This window comes from Rhamphochromis sp. 'chilingali' (genome assembly GCF_963969265.1).
Source record: "Rhamphochromis sp. 'chilingali' genome assembly, chromosome: 13".
In the NCBI taxonomy this organism is placed as follows: domain Eukaryota; kingdom Metazoa; phylum Chordata; class Actinopteri; order Cichliformes; family Cichlidae; genus Rhamphochromis; species Rhamphochromis sp. 'chilingali'.
The window spans coordinates 12,546,991-12,574,985 of record NC_137940.1 but is presented as its reverse complement, the minus strand read 5'-3'; the positions used below and the strand labels follow the sequence as shown (position 1 = coordinate 12,574,985).

The 27,995-nt window shown below is 41.5% G+C and overlaps 1 protein-coding gene across 4 annotated transcripts; it reads left to right on the top strand.

Moving 5' to 3' along the window:
- The first annotated feature begins 50 nt into the window (after positions 1–50).
- Positions 51–27,459, top strand: pcdh12 (protocadherin 12). 4 transcript variants are annotated; one of them, XM_080901082.1, is made up of 6 exons: positions 51–162; positions 441–3,392; positions 7,498–7,586; positions 10,754–10,905; positions 25,517–25,681; positions 25,870–27,459. In XM_080901082.1, exons 2-6 carry the CDS (start codon positions 540–542, stop codon positions 26,106–26,108), a joined length of 3,498 nt encoding a protein of 1,165 aa, XP_080757208.1. In that variant the 5' UTR covers positions 51–162; positions 441–539; the 3' UTR covers positions 26,109–27,459. The 4 variants fall into 4 exon arrangements, with proteins under 4 accessions (XP_080757208.1, XP_080757205.1, XP_080757207.1 ...); XM_080901079.1 differs by having other exon boundaries at positions 7,495–7,586; XM_080901081.1 differs by having other exon boundaries at positions 106–156; positions 7,495–7,586.
- Positions 27,460–27,995: the final 536 nt, after the last annotated feature.

The following is a 27,995-nucleotide window of genomic DNA, read 5'->3' as shown; positions in this document are numbered from 1 at the left end:
TGTTCAGTCTGGACTCATTTACATATGACCCTCCTCCTGCTCTTGGATTGGCTGGTGCCCTTCTAGCATGTGGAAACCCACTTCCAAGCTTTCTCAGTTGGAACCAAACTTTACAGAGTCAAGGAGGATGAAGTGAGAGGCTGGAAGCCAGCAGCTGTATGTGTGAGTAACAACAGCAGGCAGACGTGAGGGAAGAAAAGAGAGGATGATATCTTAATTGTAGGCTTCTATAATTGTATCCTGACCATGTTGGATTTTTTTTTTCTAGGTATTTGTGTTTGAAAACCATCAGTTTTTCTTAACTTTGTTGACTTGGTCGTGGTGGTTAGTTTGGGAGAAATGTGAATTTTATCATTTTATCTGACAGCAGAGAGAGTCACAAAATAATTTCACTTAACAGTCTTTCGATTTTAAAATATCTCTTATTTGTTTCTTTACAGGTCAGCGCATGGATTCTTAGAGATGTCTGTTTAATTAGTCTTTCACAGAAAAAAACAAACCTTTTTTTAGACAGCAGCTAACTATTACTTTATATCATCATGCTGCTCGCTCTGCTTCTCGTTGCGAGTCTTTGCTCCAAGACCCTCTCCTCACATTGCTCATCAACAACTATTCAGTACCAGGTTTCGGAGGAGCAGCCGGCGGGAACCCGGGTCAGCTGTCTGGCGGATGACCTGCGGCAGAGGGACGAAGGCGGATCTCTGGAGGATTTCCAGGTGGTGGAGCAGGGAAAAGCCCTTCCTTTTTCTGTCACCACTCGAGATGGGGTTGTCTCCACCCAGGGCCGATTGGACAGGGAGGAGTTGTGCCGAGGGACTGACCTGTGTGAGGTGGCGTTTAGTGTCCTCTACAGGAAACGAGGTGCTGTGAAGTGCCTGCGGGTTCACGTGAAAGTAATGGACTTAAATGACCACAGTCCCAGCTTCCCCAATACTTTGCAAGAAGTGGAGATCTCAGAAACTGCTAGCCTTGGGAAGCGAATCCCATTGGACTGGGCAGTGGATCCTGATGCAGGTTCCAACAGCCTCCAGACCTACTCACTGTCTGTCAACCAGCACTTTGATCTCGATGTGACAGTTGGTCCTGGTGGGACGAAACAGGCAGAGCTGGTGGTTGTCAAAGAATTAGACAGGGAAATTCAGGCTTCCTTTGATCTTACCCTTGTGGCGTGGGATAAAGGGAATCCACCCAGATCTGGGAGCACATTAGTCCGTGTTAGTATTCAGGACTCAAATGATAACAGCCCCACATTTGAGGACAGCAATCCAACTGTGTCATTACCAGAGGACACAGCACTCGGGACTACTGTGATCAAGCTCAAGGCCACTGATCCAGACCAGGGAGCCAATGGGGAGGTTGAGTACTCATTTAGTAAGCACACACATCCAGAAGTTCAAAGGCTCTTCTATGTGGACCCACAAACGGGAGAAGTGAGTATCAGGGCACCATTGGATTACGAGGCCCAGTCTTCTTACGAAGTAATTGTACAGGCCAGCGATCATGGGCCAAATGCGATCCCCTCTTACTGCAGATTGCACGTCAAACTCATAGATATTAATGATAATGCACCGAGGATACGCCTGACCTGGACCCCAGCCAGCTCGCAGGTTATAACTGTGCTGGAAGGAGCTCCAGAGGATACTCTCCTTGCTGTGGTGACGGTCTCTGATGCAGATTCAGGAAGAAATGGAAATGTGACTGCACAGATTCAACAAGGCTCAGGCCCTTTCCGACTTAAAAAGATGCACGGCAACGACTACATGATTGTCACCAGCGGCTCCCTGGATCGTGAGAAGGTTATGCAGTATAATATCACGCTCTTTGCCCGGGATAGCGGAAACCCCTTACTTTCTTATGTCGAACATCTACCTGTCTATGTTCTGGATGAGAATGACAATGCCCCAGTATTTTCGATCCCCATCTACAGAGCTTCGTTCAAGGAGAACAACATGACAGGCTACCACATTCTCAAAGTCGAAGCCCATGATGAGGACCTGGAGCTCAGCGGAAAAGTCTCCTACTCCATTGTTGAGGAAACTAAAACGCAGACTTTCTCAATTCACCCCAAAACTGGTGTCATAAGTGTCCAGCAACCTTTAGACTACGAGGCATTCAAGAACTACTCTTTCATTGTGGAAGCCGTTGATCATGGACATCCACCACTCACAAGCACAGCTAGAGTACATATTGACATAGAAGATGTAAATGACAACTTCCCGGTCATCAAGGAGCCAAAACCAAGAAAAGGTGTAGCATCTCTCAGTGTACCCGTTGATGCATACAGAGGTGAGATTGTGACAGAGTTGGGGAATGCCATCAAAGAGGAAGCCACCAATGTGGCAACTGATCACTCAGTCAGAGAGGGGCTTGGATTTCTCGCATCAACAATCAAAGCAGAAGACCAGGACACGGGACTCAATGGGAAACTCCAGTACCTCATTACTGATGGAAACCCGTCTGAGCTCTTTTGGCTGAATAACACCTCAGGCCAGCTGTTTGTTAATACCACTAATGCTACCGAACTCATTGGGAAAATCTTTAAGGTGGACATCACTGTTTCTGACATGGGCACTCCGAGGTTGGCTACTAAGGCAACTCTGGAGGTGACTTTCATAAACCTCAAGGACCATCTAAAGAACTCATCACCTGGAAACCGTGGACAGCTCAGCTTCACTATGATGATGGCAATCTGCCTCGGTGCTACATGCCTGCTTCTTCTATTGGCCATCGCTTTGGTGACAACATTTTGCCGCCCTGAGAAAAGGGACAACCGGGCCTACAACTGCAGACAGGCTGAATCGACCTACACCCGCCATCCTCGGCGCCCACAGAAGAACATCAGAAAATCTGACATCCAGTTAATTCCCGTAATCCGAGGAAGAAAGGAAGACCTCCCTGAGGACGATGGTGAAGCCCAGCCACTAACTCCACCTCCAGCCTCAGATGATCAGCAGATTGAGAGTCACTATAGCTTAATGCCATCAGTTATGAATGCAAGCTTCCATTCCCAAGGCTATCTAGAAGAGGATGTCACTCAGCCCAACACCCATCACTGCAGAACACTTAGGAAACCTGGAAACATTGAACTTGATGGAACCTTACCTTCATCTCCAGCAACATCATACCGGACTCTTCACAAATCCAGAAACACTTCATCCTCTTCCTCAGTCTCACATTCCAGCACCTTAAAGAGGCCGAAGAACTCTGAAGGAGAGGAAACGGTTTCACAATATTCATCAGCATCTGTGGCAACTCTCAGGAGGCCAAAGACCTCGGATGGACATGGAGCACGTGATGCAGCTCACCGGCAGATCCTTCGAAACCTGGTCCGTCTTTCCATGGCTGCTTTTGGAGACTCCATTGAGCTTTCTTCAGCTTCTCCAGAGGTGCAGGTGAGTTTTCTTCTTTTACTTATTCCATAATATTTAACAAGACTTAATCTTATTGTTGTTTGTTTCTTATCTCTAAGGTAATGATCAGTGGCATTAATCTACAATTTTGGCCACTTGAATGTATTTATTAATTCAAGTCTTTGAAAATAAAATAAGTTTGGGTGTCTTTAATCAAGTAAACTGTTTTGTGTTTAAAAAGCCTTTACTCACCGGTATATACAACTAAACCTGCATAAAAAGACGAATTAAGGTCTCATTTGTGGAGAGATCTCTAAGTAAAATGAAGTCACACATGACTGATTTCAAACATTAAAACTATTTAAATTTGCTGCAAGAATGAAACTCATTACAACAAGCCACGTTCATTCCAAAACACAACTTTCCTGCAGGTTGAATTGACATATTTATCCATTTATCTGGTGTTAATGATTTCACTAAATCTGCATGATGATTTTTTAATGTGCTCTTACTTACATTCTCTTCTATAGCTTAAACATTAAGGATAATGTGCTGCTGCTGACTCTCATCTAAATGCCATTTACTTAGGTCGAAAATGTGTGATCACATTTATTTCAACATGTGCTTACAGTTAGTGTTGGAGTAATTAAGTGTTCTCCTTTGAGGCTTGGAGATTAATCTGAAGTGAAGTCCATTAGAGAGTAGAGATTAAAAGCACCCCACACCTCCTCCACCACCACCACCACCACCACAGCAGCACACATACACAGAGCAGCTTCCCTTACAGTTTCCCAGCAGTCTTTGTGCTTTTTCAGCCTTCTGTATGATGACTTACTCAGACTGCCTGAAGGCTGGAGTCAGCCGAGACGTGTGAGTGTAGGGGAGAATAACCTGCTGATGGATCACTCTGAAACCAAAAAGTAGCACATTTATTCATGTGCTCATGTGTCACAGCCAAAAATCCCCCACGAGAAACCCCGACAGACTTTTAAACTAAATCTCACATATCAGATTCATATTGGAGGAAGGGCCGCTCCATGCTCTGTAGGACGTGGGCCAGAAGAGGAGTGTGTGAGGGAGGCTGGCTAAAATAAGCTGTCATGTGTTTATAGTGTAAGCTAACACTACTCTGACACGCTGCTTTGTCACTTTCAAATGGCTTAAAAAAAAAAAAACTTACAGAGAGCCTGTCTGCACAGGCCTAAAATAACTCAACAAACAGGATTTATTTCATGCAATAGTTTTTCTTATTTAAAAACCCCCCATTATATCTCATGCTGTGATGTTCTAGGTTGTGATCCTGAAACCAACTGAACATTAATTCACCAGTGAAAAATAGTTCAGACTGTTCACTCTTTCTCCTGATGACTGGCCTTTGTATGGCGGGTAGTTTCAGGATTCCTTCTTCACCATCTCCCAAAGGAAATATCTGGTTCCTTGGCTCCTAAATACGCCACTAGCTTTGTTTCCTGTTATGTCTGTTGTTTGGTGCTGAGTGAATAGCATACAGTGGATTTTTACAGCTTACTTTCAGCAGTTCCTTGAACCTATCAGTGAACATAGACAAGCAATGATAATTGGAATTATAAATAAACATCAGTTATATGTGCTTAAAATGTTACTCAGGAAATGTGGAGTTTCATTTTAACACTTCACGTGACCACAAGGGGATAAATTCTTCAGTATTTGGAGTTACAAGCACATTTTGAAAGCTTCATTTAATTTGTCCTTATTTGATTTTGTAGAGAGGATGCCACCAATTAATGGTGATAAAAAGAAAAGCCAGTTTATATTTTAGAAATGCTTTACAAGCGTCATAGTCATGGTGAATTTAACTTTCAGCTGTGGAAATGCTGCACTGTTAAAACAGATCTGCATTATTGAGGGAAAAAGTCGCTGCCAACGCCCTGCAGACAGAGAACAAAGACCTTGGCCGGGCCCGACATCCTCACGTGAATCCCATTAGAAACGGGAAGAGGCCTTTTTGGGTTCTGCCCAGTTCCTTTCCTTAACCCTCCCAGCCGGCCCAGTTGGCACTCCTTGGACTTCAGATATTTCTCTCCCACCTCGAGGTCACAGAGGAAGAGGCCTGCTCGACGCCTTGGAGGAGGGGGATTTACTGTTCACCTCCACCTCACAAAGAGACACACACACACACACACACACACACACACACACACACACACACACACACACACACACACACACACACACACACACACAAATGATCATCACTGTGCATACTTTGGAGTTCGTCCTGGAAGGAAACCAGCCAGAGAAGAATAGGCTTTTACGTAGAGACCATTTCCTGTCACTGTAGCAGAGTGCACGTGAAAAAACACACAAATGTCACGGCTAAAACAAAGTCATAAATTAGCATGCATGCACACACACACATTATTCACCTTGTACATGTGTGTGTGCTTCCTCCCTGGTGTGCAGTGTGTATCCGCTGTATAACAGAGTTGTCAGCAGAAAGCTCAGAGCAGTGAGACGGACTTGGCCGCTCAGTTCTCACACTGCAACACTAAAACAAAAATCACAAAGAGCACGAATTAATTTCCTTATGTCGCTCGTATCACGTGCACTTTTTGTTCAACCAGCAGAGAAACCCACTCACCTTAACAAGGCAGTTACATTGATTTATTATTGACTTCTTTCAAAGTTCAGCTGTTCATACATTTACTTATAAACTACTGAAGAGTAAAAACACTGGAGCTTCAGTTTAATCCTTTAAACATGAGCTGCTGCAACTCTGAAAGCAAAAGAAAAACCTTTTACTTAAAGTGATGTTTTGCATGTGATGGAGATACAGCGACTTATTAAATAATCCCACACGCACATGTTCCTTTCCCCTCAGTTACATCACAGTCTGTAGAAAATTTGTGAATCATATCGATTTGATTTGCAAACAAAATGTTTTCACTTTAGGAGTGAGATTATTCAGTGGACCTTCAGCAGGAAAAAAGCTCAGGAGATCCTCTGTGGATGCTTGTTCACTGTCATGGGTCTCTGAGTGTTAATCAGTTCAAAATGCCTGCAGTGAAAAGGGTCTGTTATCACTCGTTAGGCACTGATTTTTAACTCTGTGGTCAGTAAATGTGCAACAAAAAACAGCTTCAAGAATGCCATAAACCACAAACTTGCTGTGTGTGGCTGTGACTGCAGATGAGCTCGAATGTTTGAAAAAAATAAAAATCAGAGTGAGCCAAAGCAGACAGAAAGAGATTTAATGCATGAAAACCAGCTTATGTAGCAATCAGCTCAGTGGCTCCACTCTGTCTACCTCCTACACAAAACCAGGAAGAAAACAAAGAAAACGCAGAGTGGGAGGGATCATCACGTGTGACCAAAAAAAAATCAATGAAATGGCTTTTTAGCAAATTAAAATAAATTAAAAATAACCGCACTGGCCTGCTGACTTCTGCCCATGAAACTGCTTTGCTTGGGTGGTGATTTAGAGCAGCGGTCCCCAACCTTTTTTGCGCCACGGACCAGTTTATGCCCGCCAATATTTTCCCGGACCGGCCTTTAAGGTGTCGCGGATAAATACAACAAAATAAAACTAGTACCGGTACCGAAAAAAAGAAGATTTATTCATAACACACGTGAAAAGGCCCAGGAAAACCGAGTTAACGATAAAAACGATAACAAAATAACGCTGAAAACCAATAAAACCCCTGAAAACCATACATTTCACACCTGAGCCTCAACTCTCGCGGCCTGGTACCAAATGACTCCGGTCCGTGGCCCGGGGGTTGGGGACCGCTGATTTAGAGGTTTTGAGGTTCTACACCTCCAAACATGTTTCATCTACCTGTAGAAACCAAATTACACCCCGCTCTTCCAAACAGGCCCGATGAATAACCCACCAGCTTTCTGAGATATATATATATAATATTAATGTCTGACCCTGCACAAATATGTGTGCAGCATGTGTGTATTGAAATATAATGTGGCCAGTGCCTGACTTCTGGTAGAAGTACTCACTGTGAAGGAGTAACTCTGGTTTGCTGTCAGGTGAACCTCAGGTGAAGCTGGATAAACTGAAATGTGATGTCTGAAAATGTGCGTTTAACCCTTTTTTTCTCCTCTTGTTTCTCACCTTCATCTCTCCTCTCCCTCCATCTTTTCCTCCTTACAGCAGATCTCCCAGCTCCTCTCTCTCCTCCATCAGGGTCAGCTGCAGCCCAGAACGAACTTCCGTGGAAACAAATACTCTCACCGCAATGGCAGGTCAGTCTGACTTCTCCTCTCCATCCTCCTCCTCTGGAGTACAGACGCAGCAAATCAAAGCAAGGTCACAAACCTGCTTCTATCTGGCACAAAACCACGTTATACTCAAAATTTGCTCCAAATAGAAATACATTCACATTCTGTACCTATATGAATTTAAACTGCTTTTAAACTTCTGGAGCCTTAAAAATGGGAACGAAACTAGGATGGGGTGAAGTGTGATTAAAAAAAAAGGGTCAATCAGCTGGAAACAAGATTAGTGAAGAATCCACTCTTTAAGGTGACACAGAGTGCTCAGACTGAATGAAGTATTCATGTTTATTTGGTCATCATTTCATCAAAAAGAAACAAATAAGACTCAGTCCCCCCCCCCCCCCCCCCCCACACACACACACACACACACACACATTCCACACACACACACCTCCCGAAGAGTTTTAACTCTGATCAGATGCCAGCATGTTTTTAGTTTTAACTCTTTGTAGTCTATTCAGCTCATGATTTAAATTCAAACATGAGTAATGTTTTCTAGTAGAAGTGACTGCACAGTGGACATGCCAGGCACACTGTCTTCTTCAAAGTGTCTTTATTTCATCCTTTAAGGCTTCAATATTTGTTATTCTAGCTAAAAATGTGGCCGGACACTAACACGGGTCACCACAAGTCTCTTCCTGCTGCCCTGATAGGAACTGCACTTGCACACTGACTTAAAAAAAACAGACTGATATCCTGAAGGAAAGATCCCGATGTAGATGCAGAACTTGTTTTTCCTTTAATCAGAGGGTTGTTTAAGAGCCAGATGGCTGCTGGCTTCAGACTGTGATCACTGTTGCGCGCTCTGATGCAGTCTTCTTCTGATTGCAGAAATATGAGGGGGGGGGGGGGGGGGGGTCCCACCAAATTTAAGAACCTGCATATGTTATAATGATCAATCTGATCCACGTACAAACACGTGTTGTTGTTCTGTGGTTTTATTAAGTGAAACCCAGTGGTGAGGGTTAGAGATCACCACGCTGAGTATTTTATGGCTGCGCTACTTTGTGCACCAAACACCTGAGCTAAATCTAACTTGAAAAGTTTAAAATGAATTCAGATCTTTGTAGGTAGCCTAACAAAATTACTTCAACACCATGAAATGCGTATTAAGCATTGTCTGTGTTCAAATACTCTCTTTAATGGAAAAGTGAAAATACATCTCTTCAACCTGATTTAGACTAAAGAAGATTTTTCACCTCAGTTTAGTGTTTCAATGTCTAGCAAAGTGGCTGCCGTGAGGGACGCTCCTGGCTTTCATATAAATAAAATGCACTTGGGAATATGGGCAGCTCCTGACTCAATGTGGTTAGTGCATTATTCCAGCATCTGTGCCTTCATAGCAGTGACAGTAACGCCACACTGTTCAGCTGGAACTTTTGCTTTTGCTTAAAGTCGTGAAAGCTGCAGCTGACAAATGTCTTCCCTGGTGTTTCTGACCGACTGACCTGCTGTGACTGAAATAACAGCAACAGAAAAACAGGACACAAAGTCAGTGTCGCAGGAAGAGTGTCTCATAACCCCGCAGCGTGTGCGCCAGAGCAGACTGCAGCAGAGTGATTCAGAGGCTCTGACAGGAAGCAGGACTTCAGCATCACTGTTGCGCTCAGATAAGATCTGACATCACCTTGATACACACGGTGCACTGTTTCATCGCACTCACAAAACACACCTGAGTGTGCATAAATCCTGTGTGTGAGCTCACCTTTATCTGTGCGCTGGTTCCTGCCCGAGCCTGCTGCTCTGATGAGATGTGCTTACCAAAGGACTTGTCACCTGAAACCTCAGGAATTTTATCACCTTTTTAAAACCCTTAAAAACATCAGACCTCAGCTGTACTCTGGAGTTCTGTCTCCTGTGACTCACTGTATTTTAAGGAATATATGTTTTTAACTGGATATCAAAAACTCATTCTAACGCCTAGCAACATTTTCAAACTTGTCCATTTGTCTCCCAAAGATTTCTGATTTCTGCTTCCTACACAGCTCTGACACTCGCAGGGTGAGGTCACCTGTGGCTAACAGTTTGCAGTCAGCACTCAGCTCATTACCTCCACTAAGCAGGTTCTGTTTTTGGTAGCGTTAGAGTGTCGTAAACACGATAACTGAAAAAGTTTGGAGTGAATTCTGATAAACTCTGTAGGGCTGTAGAGTGAGGTCACCTAAACAATCATTAAAATTTGACATCCATCCACCTCAAGGTCAACTTCATGATTTATTGGTGGGAAAAGAATGTCTTAGAACTTAACCATGATTCATGACGTCAACAAATAGAAAGTACAGATTTATATTATAATGTCACATTTGACCTCTGACCTCTCTATCACATAGATTGATCTGAAGGTCAGACTGATAGTAATGCTATATAGAGCTATGGCCATATAAGGAATGATATATGGGAATTCTAAATATCACGTTACACTGACCTCTGAACTTTCCCTCAAGGTCAAATAAGGTCAAACTTTGTATTGGCAACAATTAGGAAATGGTTCTGACATATGAGAATCCTAAATATCACATTATAGTTTGCATCCAAACATCATGTGGACTCAAAGCAGAGCAGTGCTGCTTGGATGTGACTTTAATTAGCAGTCAGACTGTAACTGATATAAAACAGTGCTGCCGGCTTTAAAGTGTTTTAACCACATTATGTTTGCGATGCCTCTCACTGAGTTTGAGGATTGAATTGGATGTTTGTTTTTAAGCCTTGCATGGCCGTGCTCCTGCCAACTCAGCATGAGCCTCACTGTTACTGTGAGCTGGGGACTTCTAATCATCCCTAATGTATAGACTCATCACCAAAGATTTTATATGTTTATATTTCATGTTCTGGCTCTTATTAAGCATTAAGAATTGTTTTATTTTAAAAAATAAACAACCAAACCAGAGAAAAGGTAAATTGGGCAGATTCTGTTCTTAAATGAGTTTGGACTGCATACCCAACTACTTGTTTAACTTTGTATAAAGTGAATGCTCCCATTGCAATTTTAGATTAAAAAAAATATCTTTAATAGTTGAAACGTTTCTATCAAGAACTCTGTGACATCAAACTATCAGCTTAAACAGACACGCTGCCCAAAGTTAAACAGATACATGAACGGAGAGTTTGTGAGTCAAGTTCACGTTTGTCTGCAGGTATGGAGGTCAGGACTGTTCTGACTGGCAGAGCACCAAAGACAGTGGACATGGCGAGAGCGAGGCTGGAGATGTGGACTGGGAACCAGGAAGAGACTCACCGATAGACCCACAGCTGGAGGAAGGACTCAGCAACCTCCTCAACAATCCTGGTAAGCACACAACATCTGACAGACACCCGAGGTTAGCAATAATTCTTGGAAATTGGAAGTGAAATCCTATCTTAAATCAATGATATCGTCATCACCACTGAATGGGAAAGCACACGTTAAAGGATCATCAGAACTCTTAATCAGATTTCCACGTAGCATGGAAATGAACAGACGTCCAAGCAAAAGCAACCAGCTAACCCTCACCGACTCAACTGCAGTAAAATAATGATGTTTAACTCTTCAGCACTTGTAGATATTTTTAGTAATGAACTCAGGTTCCAGGTTTTTTGACCACAAAAGCTCATTCTTGTTCTTTTTTAGCTGATTTCTTTAGTTTAGCATGAGTAGCTGTAAGCATTGTTTGCATCCTCCCACCATAGAGGTCCATAAAATAAAACAGTGTGTCCTGACTCTGTGTGAAGGTTATTTGATGTTCAGGTTTGTTTGACTGATGGTTAGTCTATTTAAAGATCTACTGAAACTAAACTGGTGAATTTAGCTGGAACCTCCTGGTGAAGCTCTTTGATTTGTCGGATAAAAGCAGCCAAACTTTAACCCTGCAGCACACACACAGACTGATCACTCACAATGGACAGTCAAAGACAACTGTAGAAAACAGGATGAAAGCAGGAAATAACACAGTGGCAAGTTACATCCACATCCACCCACACACACTCCACTCAGGACGTCTTGCTGTGTTTTGAGATTGAATCTCTGATACACTCTTTTTTACATTCTTCTGCCGTAAGGAGACAGTTGTTTCCCCCGTAAACAAACAGCTGGTTTCATTACTTCGTGTTTGCAAAACGCAGTAATGATTGAGGGATAAGAAATGTCGATTGTCCAAAGTTTATCTAACATCTTGGGAATTCCTCAGCGGTATGAAAGCCAACACTCGCTTCATCCAGTGTCTGAGCGTGTACCGTAGGTGTGTTAAAAAGTTTCTTCCTGGCATTGTGGTGGTCACAGCTTGGAGGTGAGCAGAGGGGGTTACCGGCTGATGATGGAAGAACGAGCGTCACTTTATGATAGGACGAGAGCGCGGGAGAGAAACAAAAGAGCGAGTGGGAGTTTGTTGAGTTATGTATGTGCTTGACTCACCTTTCAGCCCGCAGGCTCCATCATCAGTGTAAGTCACACTGTGCTGCAGACAGCTCAGCTCTGAAGAAAGCTTCAGGGCAGCACATTCCTCTTTTTCCTGACCTGCACCTTTATGAATCACACACATAAATGCACGTCCCTTTGTTCATACCTGAGGATGATGTTATGGCTGCTGAGGGGAGAGAAGCTGTGCGTTTATGTTGGTTTGTCTTGTATTTTGTAGTTACTGGTTGCACTCATGGTAGATGAGCATACTGCTTCTGTGCTTTAACTAAAGAATCTTTATCAAAGTTTCCACTCTGAGGACTGACAATAACTTTGAGAGGAAAATATATATGAAAAGGAAAGCTCTTATTGTCATTTTTAGTGTAAAATAATTTAATGATGAACAGAATTTATGTTTGTGTATCCATAGCAGGGGTCTCAAACTCGCGGCCCGGGGGCCAATTGCGGTCCACGTCACCCCTAGATGCGGCCCGTATATTGCCATGAAGAAATATAATGCAATTTGTCCCTTGAAGTGACTTTTTTGTTGGGAAGGATTTGTTTGTTCTTGAGTGCAATGTTAAAATAAGTTCATTAAAAAGCCCAAAATGATTGAATATGAAGGCAACATGAGCAGAGAATACAAACATGCTGAGGGATTGGCTGTGTTAGTTCAGTGAGACATTTAAAAACTAATGTGTACATTTATGTCTGCACTTTTATTTTGTTAAATATGAACAGAATGATAGCAGAAGTGCTGCCATGTGTTTGGACAGAAAGAGGACCAATGTGGTCATTTGGTAGTTCAATGAAAGGCGTCAGTCAGTTAAAATCTGCATTCACGTTTGTAGTTTTGTCTTGTTATACAATATTTGAAATTAAACAAACAAACAAACAAGAAAACAGCCACAAAGATTTCTGAAAATTGTTTGTTGTTGTACTGCTTGAACACTGAAGTTGTCCCTCCAATGAGATGACAGTACCAACAGTGGCCCACAGCTCATTGAAGTTTCAATCAGGTAGATTTTCTTCTTCCTCCTGTTAATATTAAAACACATTCAAAGGAAACACTGGCTTCCTTCGGTTCCTTTAGGCCAAGCCTATTCAAATGGCGGCCCGCGGGCCAAATGCGGCCCAGAAGCAACCTGCGAGTGGCCCTGCCTGTGGTCCTGGCAGAAACACAGAGAAAACGCAAAAAAATAATTCATTAATTAATTTTAAAAAAATTAAAAATTCCTACAGCGTAGTGTGGACTGTGAATGCAACACTCCTAGTAGCCTAGCAATATGTAACCCACAATGCACCGTGATGTAAACATATTAAACGATCATTCAGTTCAGTTCAGTTCAGTTCATTTTTATTTCAAACATTTCAAACATGTGCCTTCACAATCATTACAAAATATCATTCCATTATTTGTTTGAAAAGGAGTAGGCTGAAGTATTTACTTATTTGTCCCTACCCCCTCAAGTTTTACCTCTCATTCATTTAATTTTTTTTTGTCTTAAATTAAACAAACAACATATGAAGCATATAAACATATGAAGTAAAACAAAACATAACATACATAAATCAAAAACAAGAAATTAGCAAGCCCCACCACAGTATAGTTTCTTTCATATGAAAAATACAGAATGTGTATATTTGCAGATACACAAGTTATGGAAAAACAACAAACCAAAACAAAACAAAAAAACAACCAAAAAAGAACCGCAACACCATTTCCAGCAACATTACCGTCCTGGGTTAACCCCGTTTTCTTCATTCTTATACTTATTTAAAATTAGGTTTTTATATTTTACTTTAAACTGTTTTATGTTTTGACTGTCTTTTATTTCTTCTGTTAGACTGTTCCATAATTTAACTCCTGCAATTGAGATTGACATAGTTCTTAAAGTTGTTCTAGCACTTTGTATTTTTAAATTCCATTTCCCTCTTAAGTTATACCCACCTTCTCTTTCTATGAACAATTTACAGATTTCTTTGGGAAGCAATTTATTTCTGACTTTATACATTATTTGCGCTGTTTTAAGCTTCACCAAGTCTTGGAATTTAATAGCTTGCATTTTGACAAAGAGTGCATTTGTATGGTCCCTGTACCCTACATTATTTATTAATCTAATGGCCCTTTTCTGTATTATAGTTATTGTTTGTGTGTTACTTTTGTATGTGTTTCCCCAGACCTCTACACAGTAGCTCATATATGGCAGTAGTAAAGCACAGTATAAAATGTGCAGTGCTTTCTGATCCAACATATGCTTTGCTTTTCCCAGGACGGCAATGCCCCGTGCCAATTTCCCCCGAACATAAGTAATGTGTGGCTTCCAACAGAGCTTGTGGTCAATGATCACCCCAAGAAATTTTATTTCATTTACTCTTTCTAAATATACATTGTCAACACATATTTCTACTTCGATGTTTTTCTTTTGGTTTCCAAACAACATAAATTTGGTTTTATCGAGATTCAATGATAATTTATTTATATCAAACCACTTCTTTAATATCGTTAATTCCTGTGTGATCATTTCCAAAACCTGTGGCAATTCCCCACCTGCACACAGTATATTTGTGTCATCTGCAAATATTACAAACTTTAAAATCTCCGATACTCTGCAGATATCATTTAAGTACATAATAAACATTTTTGGACCCAGTACTGAACCTTGAGGTACTCCACAAGCTATATCCATCAAATTAGATTTATATTCATTTATTTGTACATATTGTTGCCTATTCCCTACATAGCTTTTTAACCATTCCAAAACCACTCCCCTAAACCCGTACTTTTCCAGTTTTTTTAATAGAATTTCATGATTAACAGTATCAAACGCCTTCTTTAGATCTAAGAAAACTCCGAGCGCATACCTCTTATTATCCATACATTCCGTTATCTTTTCCATTAAATCTATCAGTGCCAAAGCTGTTGATCTGTTGTTGATCATAATATATGATGCGACAACAGCATGTCTTTCTCACTCCAAAAGCGCAAAATTGACAATGAAAACTGTCGGTTTAACCCTGCCTGGACTGACAAATACTTATTCATTTTACCGAGTTTAATAATCTTACAACCGGAGTTGTACTACCATGGTGGGTCCTGTACAGCCCAAGAGAGAGCTGCAGCATCTTCCCTTCGTGTTTGCTTCTTGGCGAAGAACAAAAGGCCTTTCACAGATTCTGAAACAATGAAATACTGCATGCTGGCCGTGATGGATGCGGTGAAAAGTAAGTGTGACATCTGCTATTAAAAACGTACCCCTGTAGGACAGTTCAAATATTCGTAGAATTGAAGTTCTGGCGTCAGACGAGTTTGAAATGCTGTTAGATGACCTGAAGAAAACTGATGTAATGTCTATAGCAGGAGATCACAGACAGAACTGATAATGCACAGTTGTGCGCATATGTCCGTTTTTTGGATGGGAAATTGCTCGGTTTACTACCGTTAGAGGGACACACAGCTGGCGAAATAATGTTTGAGAAGATTTAAGCTTTTTGAGGAAAATGGTCTGGATATGAAGCGTGTCTGTATACTTGTGACCGATGGGGCTCCATCCATGGCAGGAAAAGTGAGTGGTCAGCGAAATATTTATTTTAATTTGAAAGGGAATTATCAAAATGTTTTTTGTTATTATTATTATTATTATTTCAAATGTGCAAAAAATAGTTTAGTTATAGCTCCCTTTTTAAAAAAAAAAAAAAAATGGACCTTTTGGTGTGCATTTGTGAGAGGTCACCACCAGATTTATAGGGGAAAAGGAATAAAAAAAATACTTGTTTTTCAGTACAGTTGTGTGGGTTTGAAATTGATCATGATCTGCTGCTTACTGGCTTCAAAAAATATATCTGGCCCAGATAAATTCCTCGGTTTGAAAATCTGGCCCAACTAACTTTGTAGTTGAATAGGCATGCTTTAGGCTCTCCTGTTTAGGGGTCAAAAGCACCTTCTGGTTATTATAAAAAAAATGATATAATGACTAATGAGCCAGGCACTGCTTGGCTTCCTGCTCCGGTGATTGGTTTCTCCACCTTGAGTCTCTCATGTTTCACCCACCTCTCTTGTGAATTGACTCTGTTTTCTGTCTCTGTTAGAACAGCTGCTTCCCCCCCCCCCCCCCCCCCCCCCCCTGAGTGTTTGGTTTCTTTGTATTTGGTATTTATGAGTTCATGGATTTTACAACGCTCTGCTTTTGCATCCTGGCCAGCATTGTTGTGAGTTTATGGAGCTCACAGCACAAACAAAACAGTTGTAAAAAACAGTTTTTGATTTGCAGTTTTTTGTGTCCACTGACACAAACTGGCACATTCTTCATGACATCCAGCACAGATTGTAATATATTACAGTAGGAAGTATATTGTGTGCTTGCAATGCATTCAGCGCCAGTAGGGGAGAATAACTTTGGTTATAAAACTAGTTTCAGCTGCAGCACGTCTATCCAAGTAATGGATATTTAATTCATAACATATTTTAAAAAATACAAAAGAAGTGTGAAAATCTGAGACATGCACGTCTCTGGTCTCAACTATCAACCCCTGCGGCCTTTTTTACCCTGTTAAACAGAGAAAACAAATTTTTTTTCTTTGTGTATGTGGACACAAACGAGTCTCTATGAGACCTGTTACTTCCACTGCTGACTCCTGTTTCACAGGTAAAGAAGATACAGGCTAAGAAGGCCTCGCTGTTTTTCGACGAGAGCTCAGTGTTTAAAGCTTCCTATTGGAGGAGAAACCCTGAAAGACTTGTTCAGATTAAATAAAGTATAAAGATGGATTCAAATTACAGGCATGTTGGGGGAAAACTCTGTAAAAGATCCAGGAGAAATAAAGACACAATGAGACAAAGTTACTTTCTTTATCAAACGTGTACACGGGTGAGCTGCTAAGAACAACTCACCCCATGCACAGTGGCTTGGTAATTTTTATAGGAAAGACAGTGAGAACAGGATAAGAAAATACAAAACAAATAAAATAAACAACTCCATATGTGGCGCTAGTCTCGTCAGCAGAGAGCTGGGAGAAGGCTGTGAGAGATAAAACAATCTAAAACAATATGTCCCAAAACAGTATGTCTTTGCTGAGAAAGTCTAAAAAGATAATTCTAAACTAATCTAACCATAGGCAAAGGGCAGACAAAAGGCATCTTTGTACATTTAAAAGAAGGTAAAGAAACATAGAATCATTTTTCCTGTAACATTCCCCCCTGTTTAACTTATTTTAAATGTATACAACAATTGTCTATGAAAATCATTTATTAAGTATGTTAGGCAATTTTTAATTTCCAAAATCTTCAAAATGTCATCATAGCAGAAATGGCAGTCATTTGGTCTAAAGAATAAAACAAAATAAAAAGAAAAACATAGTAAATGAAAATCATAGTAAATGAAATAACAAGTGGAATAAACAAGAAAAAATAATAAAACTAAAACTACAAAAAATAAAAGGATGAAAACTAAAATGAAAACTTCAAAAAATACAAGGATAAAAACCTTATATTTAAAATGATGCAAACCTTAAATTGAAAACTTTATATGTAAAATAATGAAAACTTCATATTTAAAATGAAAACTTTATGTTTAAAACTGAAGACTTCAAAAAATAATAGCATGAAAACTTTATATTTAAAATGAAAAACTTTATGTTTAAAAGTCAAGACTTAAAAAAAAATAAAAGCATGAAAACTTGCATAACCTACTAATGTTTTAATCAGTGCATGATCACTTGACAAGTCATTTTTAATCACCACGTCATTTATTAGCAGCTAGTACAAGTTCTCCTCTAACAGAATTGCAACGGGATGTTGTTCTTCTTCAGGCACGGCAACATAAGCAGTCATTGTAGTTGTTATCATCTGTGAAATCATTACTCTTAGGCATGGCAACACACACAACACTAATATGAGCAGTGCTATCATGATGAGACCTAGAAGGAAAAATGGCTTTGCTACAGCAGCCAGCCATGAACCGCTGAACAGCCAGTCCAGCCAGCTTTGTGCTGTAGCTGCTCCAGGTGTGTGTTCAGTGACATATTTTTGCAGAGCGGTCAAATTCTGCAAAGCTTCATAAATGTCTCCTCCAGTTTCGTATCCATCAGGGATAAAAGTGCAACATGTTTCCCCGATCAGCTTGCAAACTCCTCCTTGTGATGCTGTTAGCAGGTCTAGTGTCAGTCTGTTCTGCAGCACCATCGTTCTGATGGCCTGCTGTTCTCCTGCTAAGGCGGTTCCCAGGGTCTTAGTTAAGTTGATGTGTCGTAGCAGAGCATATCGGTTGATTTCCACGTGATCCCGCACCTCGGCAACTCCAATGCCGGGGATCAAGCTCTGTAAGAATTTCACTCCTCCTCCCCAGATGCGAAACTCTCCCGGCACTCCAGTGTCCACGGTAATGCCGAAAGAATTGGGGGAGGCGATGTCCACTTCACGTCTCTGCCGGCTGCTTGGGTGATGTGCAACACTTTGCATGAAGAAAACGTGATCTGATAATTCCACCAGGGCGCACAGACCTCCCCAACCTTCAGGGAGTGACAGATAAGCCTTGTTGCCACATAGGAAGTACCAGTCAGCCAAAACTCTGGTTCCTCTGCTGCTGGGTGCCGTCCGTGCACATCCTGTCTGGTACTGAGTCTTTGTTTGTAGTGGCATTCGGTAGCTGTAGTCAGAGCGACAGTTGAGGCTCATCAGTGTCGCGTTACTGGCACAGGTTTCGTTGAGTGAACAGTCCATACACTTCCTCTTGTTCCTTGGTGGGCAGAAAGTGTATATGTATTTGCATAGCAGTCAGTTTTATTATTCAAGTAAGCTGTAGTGTTCATAAACTGCCACCAGAAATTAGTGGCATAGCCATGGGGAAACTTGGTGTACTTTCCTTTGTCATACAGTGTCTGCCTTTTCTCCATGTAGCGTGACTTGTTGTCCCTCATGGAAGCAAAGGTGAAGAGCCCGGCCATGGTCAGGGCCGCTGCAGTTGATAAGAGCCACCACCTCATGACGACGGAACACACCCTCCTGTCGCGAGTAGACCCCCCGGCCAGGAAAGCTGACCCCTCCACCGGGCGAGATCACAACAAGTAGGCACGCCTGCCGTCAGCTGTGTTTAGATGGCTTCACTGACTCGCCTGCAGTGACTCTGATGGACCCAGGATGGTCGTTCCGCAATTTTGCAAGCGGTCGGTGTAGTGAGGAGGACTTGGTATGGCCCCTCCCACCTGGGTGTGCTCCAGTTTTTCCTTTGGAGCACCTTGATCAGAACCCAGTCACCGGGCTTTAGTCTGCAAGACACTGGAGAAACATCATCAGGTTGTTGATTATGTACAATGATCTCTTTGTTTTCTAACAGCTTAGACATCCATTCTGCTAATGTGTTTTCTCTGATTGCTTTGTCTATTGGTTGACTGGTAATAGGCAGTGGAAACGGCCTGCCATGAATGATTTCAAATGGAGTTAGTTTATGGGAGCCTTGTGTTAAGCGCATCCACATTTTCACTAAACCCAAACATTCAGGCCACGGCCTTCCTGTTTCTGCCATGCATTTCCTGAGCCTTTGTTTTATAGTGCCGTTAGTTCTCTCTACAAGGCCTGCGCTCTGAGGGTGATAAGCACAGTGGTGTTTTATGCTGAAACCGAGTGCTTCAGAGACCTTAGTGATGACATCATTTACAAAATGAGTGCCGTTGTCTGATCGTATCAAAGCTGGGATGCCATATGTGGGTATGAAGTGATTGCACAGGCATTTTGCTACTGAAATTGCATCTGCCTTTTTCACTGGATAGATTTCTGGCCACTTTGAGAATACATCTATAACCACTAGGGTGTATTTTTACCCTTGGCATTCATTTAGCTCAATAAAGTCCATATGAATTGTGTGAAAAGGATGAGGCGGAGTTGGAAAACGGCCTCTTTGTGGTCGCAGGTTACCCTGAGCATTATATTTTTGACACGTCATGCACGTTCTGACAAATTGTTTTGCTGAAGTTTCAAAATTTACAGTGTAAAAATGAGAGTTGACAATACAGGTCATTCCCCCCGATGACAAATGCGTACAGCCATGAGTCACTAATGCCGCCATCCTGTGGAGCGATTTTGGCAACACTGGCTTGCCATAACACATCATTAAATCGTTTGTCAGAACTGCACCGTGTTTTAGCCATTTTGCCTGCTCTGCTGTGCTTGCTGCTTTTTGTTCACTTTGCAACACATCCAGTGGAATCTGATGTGTGTTTACTGCCATCAATGTCATGTTTGTCTTTTGTGCCGCCTGTTTTGCGGCTCTGTCAGCAAAATTGTTGCCTGTAGTAATAAAAGAGCTATCAGTTTTGTGTGCTGCACATTTACACAATGCGAGTTGTTGTGGTAAATTTATTACAGTCAGCAGGCGTTGTAAGAGGCTTGCATGCTGGACTGGTTTACCGGTTGATGTAATCATTCCTCTGTTTTGCCAGAGCTTTGCGAAATGATGCACAGCAGAGAAAACATACTGGCTGTCTGTATGTATGTTTGTATTTAGCTTTCGCGTATCACAGCTATCAGCTCAGCGCTCTGTGCAGAACATGAAGAAGAAAATGGTTTTGCTTCCATTATTTTACTATCTGTGGTTACTGCGTAACCTACACAATTTCAGCCTGTGCTGTAAAGTCAAATGCTGTTCTCCTAGCTTCCACACTTGCTGATCATAAGGTGGATCTGGGCCTGGAGTTTGTTTAAATCTCAGAATGTTGTGATACTCGGTCGGTTTCTGGCACTCAGGTGTAATACCAGAAAAGAATGGCATGACTGCTATCTTAAGTTTTGTCAGAGCGTCTCTACCTAGCAAATTTACTGGACACAACGGGTCATATATGAATTTAATAAAGCACCTGCGGCCACTTGCTGTGTGTACTAGTTCTAAAAGGGCAGTTAATTGTTGTACAGTTGTGTGGCCTGAAGCTGACTTTACAACTAATTTGTCCTCTACTCCTACAATCTCGTGGGAAGTGACCTTCCTCTCCATGGTTCTAGCAGGCGTTGTCTCTATGTTATCTGCTGTTTCTGCGTGGCTGTCTGCAGCCGTAGTGTTTGTGACTTTGCTCGCCTCTCTGTTCCTGATAGCCACCTGTGGATTAGTGTTTTAGTCTATTGTCAACAGTCAGCCTTATTTTGAAGTTACAGAAAGCTTCTTCTTTTTTGTTCGTCTTGGTCTGGGAGAATAGATGCAACACTACATTTTCACTTAAGGCAGTTTTGAATAATTTCTAGTTTTTCAAACAATTCATGGATCTCACACATTTCAAACTTTGAAGTTAGGGTTGTTTCCCATTTATACATATATATATTTAACTTTGCATTGCTCACAGCTCATAGCTCACAGCTCTAAACCTAGGCATTTTTCAATCATATGCCTAATCACTATGTGTCACTGTGATTCTCAAGTATTGTCACAAGTTCGTTTAAATTCGTTTCCAAAACCAACAAAATAATCAAACAAAAACAAAAAACATAAACGTGTCAGGACACAAAAGAAAAAAGAAAAATGCTGCCACCCGAACAAGGCAGAAGTCTGCATATGTTGGCTTGTAATAGCATGCAGCTTGTAACATGGTAGACTAATGTGCCTGTGTTAATTCAGCTCCATATTATTGTGTGAAGTTGCACTGGGTTGGGAGTGGTTTTGTGTGTGTCACATTTTTGGTGAGCCAATGGCTGGAATGAGGTTGGACTAATTAGAGGCAGGTGTACTTGATTGCACTGATACACTGGTCTACTTATAGCCCACACTACAACCACTGCTGTTTTGTTTTGTCTCTCTGTGCAGGTATGTAATGTGATGAAATCAGATATGATTGGGATGGATTGGTTTTGCGCTATGAATTTTATATTAAGTGTGTCGTTTTGTCTCTTGATATATTTTTTGTCAATAAATTATCTTTTAGAATTTTATTGACTGACATCTTTTTGCCCACGACTGAGACGGTTGGTCAGACCTAGAGTCTTTCTTTGGGTGTGTTACAGCAGCTTCTGCTCTAAAAGAAACAAATAAATAAAAAGAAAAGAAAATGTGGAACATGCTCATCAGCTTAGCAGTGTCTACATATTTAATTCAGCTTCTCAATCCTGTAGTTTTAGCTGTTGTCTACAGGGTTTTGCTTATTGGTTGTTATTATAGGTGTGCTCTATATCTCAGCAATGTGTCAGTCTAGGATGATAGGTTTCAAGCTGGTCAAGTGCCTCTATGCACTTCATTAGTTTAGTTATTCTCCGTATTGTCTTCATCTCACATGTCATTACACTGAGTTTCAGCAAACCTTAAGCTTGATGCAGACTACTGCTTAACAATTATTCACCACACATCATAACAGATTAAGGTGCCTCTTCATATTAATATTGTCATTGTTAATATTATCCTCTTTGTCTTATATGACAGCAATAGCATATTATAATATTTTAGCAGTGTGTACCACTATAGTACTACTGAGCCAATTTGATAGTTAGGATCATCTTATTCAGCAAACAGATAATTTTGAATTCATCCAATCTGCGGTCACATTTGTTCTCTCTGTTGCATGGCGGACCAGGCAGTTCTATTATAATATATTATTTATATTTTATTTTGTATCCATCAAGGGCTTCAGATGACCTGCAGAATCATCCTTTTCCCAAGGTGGAGACAGTTACCTTTTCACACACTGTCCTTGGCTGAACAGTGACACAGCCTTAATATACCTTATTTATTTTATTAAAATATTTTCGTGTGAATTATTTGCTTTATATTCATTTTATACATGCTGGGCATGGTCATCATGCCAACTGTGTTTCATTGTTAATATCACTTTACAGGTTGTTGTCCTTGCTATTATTAATGTCAAATACTCTAAAGATCATTTCTACTGTAATTTTCCCTTTGTTCATCTTTATTTCGTACTTTTTATATTTATATCTACTCAGTGGGGTCTGTTTTCAACCCTTTTAAACTACTTCAAACTACTGTGATCTCTAGTTTTCACTTAATAAGGGATTATTAAGTTCTTCCTGATATGGGTGGTGCTGCAGATGCGGCTGCAGGAGTGAGTGATGGTTTACTAAAAGGATTGTGGGAACTGCACAGTGTCTTGTCTTCTGGTTTTACTAAACTGGCAGTTGAGTTCTGTCCTTCTGACTGTTTATATTTTGTTTTCTTAAATCTCTCAGTTTACAGACACTGTTTTTGTCCGGCGTCTGGACTTTTCTTTTCTCACCACTGCTCGTCAGCAGGAGTGAGTTTTAATTTCACTTGCTTGATTACCCATCTTATTTATGTATTTACTTATTTTTGTTTAAGTAATATATACACAATACAGCTGCTATCACCTTCGCTGGTATTAGAGATGAGAGTGGTTGCTCACACGCCCTTCTACTTTCGGACTATTTCCAAAAGCGGTGTGAACTTTACGAGACGGAACTCGACCGTTCTCTCAACTCACCAGCACGTCAGTGAATAGCAGTAAAAGAAAAACACAGTAGGAGCAGCTCAGTCTCTTATTGGACCGTGAAAATTCAGCTTGCTCCATTAATTAAAACAATACACACACACACATTCACATTCACAGCTTCGACGCGCGCGACCGGAACCCTTATAATAAGGGGAGCTCCCAGAGCTACTTACTCCCTAGACCCAGTCTAGACCCAGCTGGGGGAGCTACCCAGAGCTCCAAAGCTACCAGTCGACGAGCTTCCAAAGCTTCCAGTCGACGAGCTACGCTACCAGTCGACGAGCTCCCAGAGCTACCAGTCGACGAGCTACTTCCGCTATTTTAAATTCCCTGAATTCAAAATGCGCTTTTACGCAAGATTGTGTCAGTGTGTCTGTATCTACCTGGTCGGTGTCGCCGGGTCTGGTCCACCTCGATCGGGTCCCACCACCGTGGGTCGCTTTCTAAGACGTTGGCCAAGACCCGAATTTAACGCTCTTGGTCTTTTTCCACACACCTGGTGTGTGGGCTGTCGACAGGCGAACAACGTGGACTGGTCACGGAGATAGGACACGATGGAGGTGATCCGGCTGTCGAAGGACCAAGAAATGTTGGGGGAAAACTCTGTAAAAGATCCAGGAGAAATAAAGACACAATGAGACAAAGTTACTTTCTTTATCAAACGTGTACACGGGTGAGCTGCTAAGAACAACTCACCCCATGCACAGTGGCTTGGTAATTTTTATAGGAAAGACAGTGAGAACAGGATAAGAAAATACAAAACAAATAAAATAAACAACTCCATATGTGGCGCTAGTCTCGTCAGCAGAGAGCTGGGAGAAGGCTGTGAGAGATAAAACAATCTAAAACAATATGTCCCAAAACAGTATGTCTTTGCTGAGAAAGTCTAAAAAGATAATTCTAAACTAATCTAACCATAGGCAAAGGGCAGACAAAAGGCATCTTTGTACATTTAAAAGAAGGTAAAGAAACATAGAATCATTTTTCCTGTAACAAGGCAGAACACTTGGATAAACAGGAAGATGATCTGAAACTCGACACGTTTAGTAATTTTGAGGATTTTGAGTTTGGGTGCTCTGTGGTGAAATACTCCTAAAACAAAGAGAGGAAAGGGGGTGGACGGTGGGTGATTTGGGGGCGGTCTTTACCATTCTGCATGTAAGCACTAGTGTGTGTTTGTGGTGGTACATTTAATCCTCCATCTGGTTGCGGTTAGATGAAAGAGACCAAGCTCGTCCGCAGGCTGATTCTCACAGTTTCTGCTTTTTAGTCCACGACGGCTGCAGATACAGTCTGGGAGTACATGTATGTTCTTATAGAATTGACTGGCACATTATCCAACATCAGGAATATGACAAATGAGCAGCTTCCTATAGCAGGTCTCCAGATGTGCACTGACAAATGCTGTTAATGAGAAAATAAACTGGTGTTTCTGCTCATCCCGTCACTCTGCCAAAGTTTTCCACAATCCTGCTCGTACTTGAGCTTATCCAGGTTTTGGCTGTAAAGATCTTTTATGTTTTACGTTAAATTAGGGTCAAGAAAAACTTTATTAGTGCTGGTGTGAAATCAGGTTTTTACAACAACATCTGATAAAAACACAAGCAGGAAGCGCACAACATCAACAGGATGTTGTCAGGGTGAGGAACAGGATGAGGAGTATATCTCTGTGTTTTCCCCTCACACTCTGTCCAGCAGACAGTGTATTTACAGTAGATGAATAAATGAAGTCAGACATGTAATCATGTTGAATGTTTGAGTGAAAACACACAAACCAAGGTTAGAGCTCCGAGACACACCCGACATTTACGCCTCTGACATCGACTCGCCCGCCAGGCAGCCGGTAGGGCCGGGAGGAGTTTTGTGTCAGCGTGGACGTGATCGTCGGCATACGGTCCAAGCATGCAGGATGCAACTGATGGAAGAAGAAAAAAAAACTTGTTTATAGCCGCCAGATAAAGCCACTGTGTCATTTCCTTCTTCTTGTGCATCCTTCATGTCTGCCCTCACCTGTGAGATATATTATAATATTACACTATAAATAACCTGAGATGGTTTGAGGACAAAGCTATTGCTTCTCTTTCTGCAGATGATGTTTTCTCAGAGGTCAGTGACCCTTCCTGGATGGCCAGACTCTCCCTCCCACTCACCAGCGATTACCATGACAACGTGTTTGTCCCCAACAGCCCTCCATCCCCCGAAAGTGAGACCCTTCCTCGGGATGGCCTGGAATCTTCATCCTTCTCCACGTTTGGTAAAGTTTGCATTTAAATTTATTTTACTCTTTTTTTTCCCTCAAGTTGAAATATTATCCTGAAAATAAAAAGATAATAGTTGATTATCATTGAAGATCGTGTTGATCATGTTCACTTGAACCAGAAGCGGGATTTATAAAAAGACGAACAGAAATCTGGAGTTTCTGACTCTTTGTGTTCTCCTCAGGTAAAACCCCAGAGAAGGACGGCCCACTGGGCGGAGCTCTGCTATCTGAGGTGAGCACGCTGTTCGAGATGCTGATGACGCAGAAGGCCGATGCCCACCCCGGCCCTCGGCCTGACGTCCTGTACCGGCTGTCGGCGGCGTACCGTCGCTCTCTGGGCCTGGACGGTGGAGCCGCTGGCAACGCAGCCAAAAACTCTGCGAGATCTGGGCCTTCCGCACCCTCAGGACTTTGTCAATAACCGTAGCATGTGTTCACTGAAGACTGGAACAGACTGGCAACTGTGCAACAGACAGTGTTTTTCAGGTGTCTGTTTTTGTGGAGGATTTTAGAGGCATTCAGTCACAGAAACATAATTCAGGCATGTGCAACAGTAAATAACACCACAGTGGATCTGTGATGGATTTAATTAACATACACTCGGCCCTCACACTCCCCTCAGCCAGCAGCACTCTTCCCTTTCCTCTGCTTGACTAGTTTGTGCACTTAACCATCTCCCACTGGCTGGAAATGAGCTTATTTATTTTACAAACCAGACTGAAGACAGCACCACAAAGATAACACGTTAATCAGAGTAAAATACATTTATCCTATAAGCATGTTTAAAGCATTGCCAGAGACCAGAGAAATTACATGAAATAAATATTACATTTTTTGTTTTAATGAAATCATCATATGGTGGGACAACCTCCATGATTCTAGTTCCCAGTTCTGTACAGTACAACTATAATGAGCTGCCAGGATGTTAAAAGAAAACAATACTAGGAAATGTAACTCAGGAAATAAACTACCTCTCTGATGCTAAACACAACCACAAACTACAGACAAGAGGAGCAGGAAGACAGAGCCTCCAACATTTGAAATCATATATAGGTGCAGCTTCGCCTCAGTCCTCTCTGCCCTATAATGAACGTGGATTCAGGACTTTATGTTTTCACCAGTTTACCAGTCACCAGTTTCCACTTCACATTCTTCCTCTACAGGCTGCACTATTGGACACAACATCATGCTGATGTGCAGTTTTTAAGATAAAATATAGACGTTATGCTTGGGGTCAGGGTTTAGACAGGTGCACAGACTGAAGATCAGCTCAGATTTTGTTCAACTGGTGCTACAGTATCAGATTTTTTCAAAAATTCACCCGTGCGTTGTGATGTCAGGTTTTAAAATACGTGCAGGGAAAACACAGCCAAAGTGGACCTGAAGACTTCAGCATCTCCATTGTCCTTAACTCGGACACAGGCAGTAACCTGATGACCTCCTTCTGTCAGGACCTAATAAACCCTGTTGTTGTTCAGGGTTTGGCTGGCAGAAGGCGAACCAGTGACTGGGAGGAAATGTCGCTTTGTCCTTTTGTTTTTCCTCAAGAATGAACTAAACATCACGCTGAATGTCAGACTGAACTTCCTCCTCAAAGTAAGCCAGCAAACTGCTTCAGTCCTTTAACCTCTGGCTTAAAACGCTTCTGAAAGTTGTCTCACTATGTAGCAGATTTTATCCATTTAACAGCCAGCACTGTGTATATAGTTTTACTTTTGTAATATGAACTTTTTCAATAAAATGTGCATCATATTTAAACTTGTGGATCTTTATGAACACAACCTCTATGTGCACTTAAGAGCTTCACTGTTCTTTGTATATTTTCAGGTCGTTCCTTTGCACAATTGTTTACACTCATCCAGCTGTTCAAACATCTGCTTCCATTAAGCAGATTTTCTTAATTTTTTATTTAAGACGATGATGATTACTACACACTAAAGCCACCACGCAAACAGTCTGTGTGGACTTTGATTGCTCAGATGTTTTCTTTGTGCAGAGCACCCTCTGCAGCCTCAAAGAAACAGTTACACTGCGTGATGGTAAAAAAAAAAAAAAAAGTCATGCCAGCTCCTCCTGCAGAAAGCAACAGAAATGATTTTCTGATCAAAACAGTGTTCCTGCATTAAAAATAAATTCAAGGCCAGACCAGTGATGTCAGAAAGGTCAAGGAGGCTGTTGTGTTGGTTCAGAGACAGCATCAAACTCTATGCTGTGATTAGTCCTGAAAAAGCAAGAAACACAGGAAAAGTAACGGAAGTTTAAAAAGATGAGTGACAGAGAACACCGAGTCCACAGATCTCAGGCTCAC

Excerpts from the sequence above, each read along its gene's own strand:
- pcdh12 (XM_080901079.1), top strand. The coding sequence starts at position 540 with ATGCTGCTCGCTCTGCTTCTCGTTGCGAGTCTTTGCTCCAAGACCCTC. Across the intron at positions 3,393-7,494 it reads CAGCTTCTCCAGAGGTGCAG|CAGATCTCCCAGCTCCTCTC; the intron begins GTGAGTTTTCTT and ends TCCTCCTTACAG. Across the intron at positions 25,682-25,869 it reads TTCATCCTTCTCCACGTTTG|GTAAAACCCCAGAGAAGGAC; the intron begins GTAAAGTTTGCA and ends TGTTCTCCTCAG.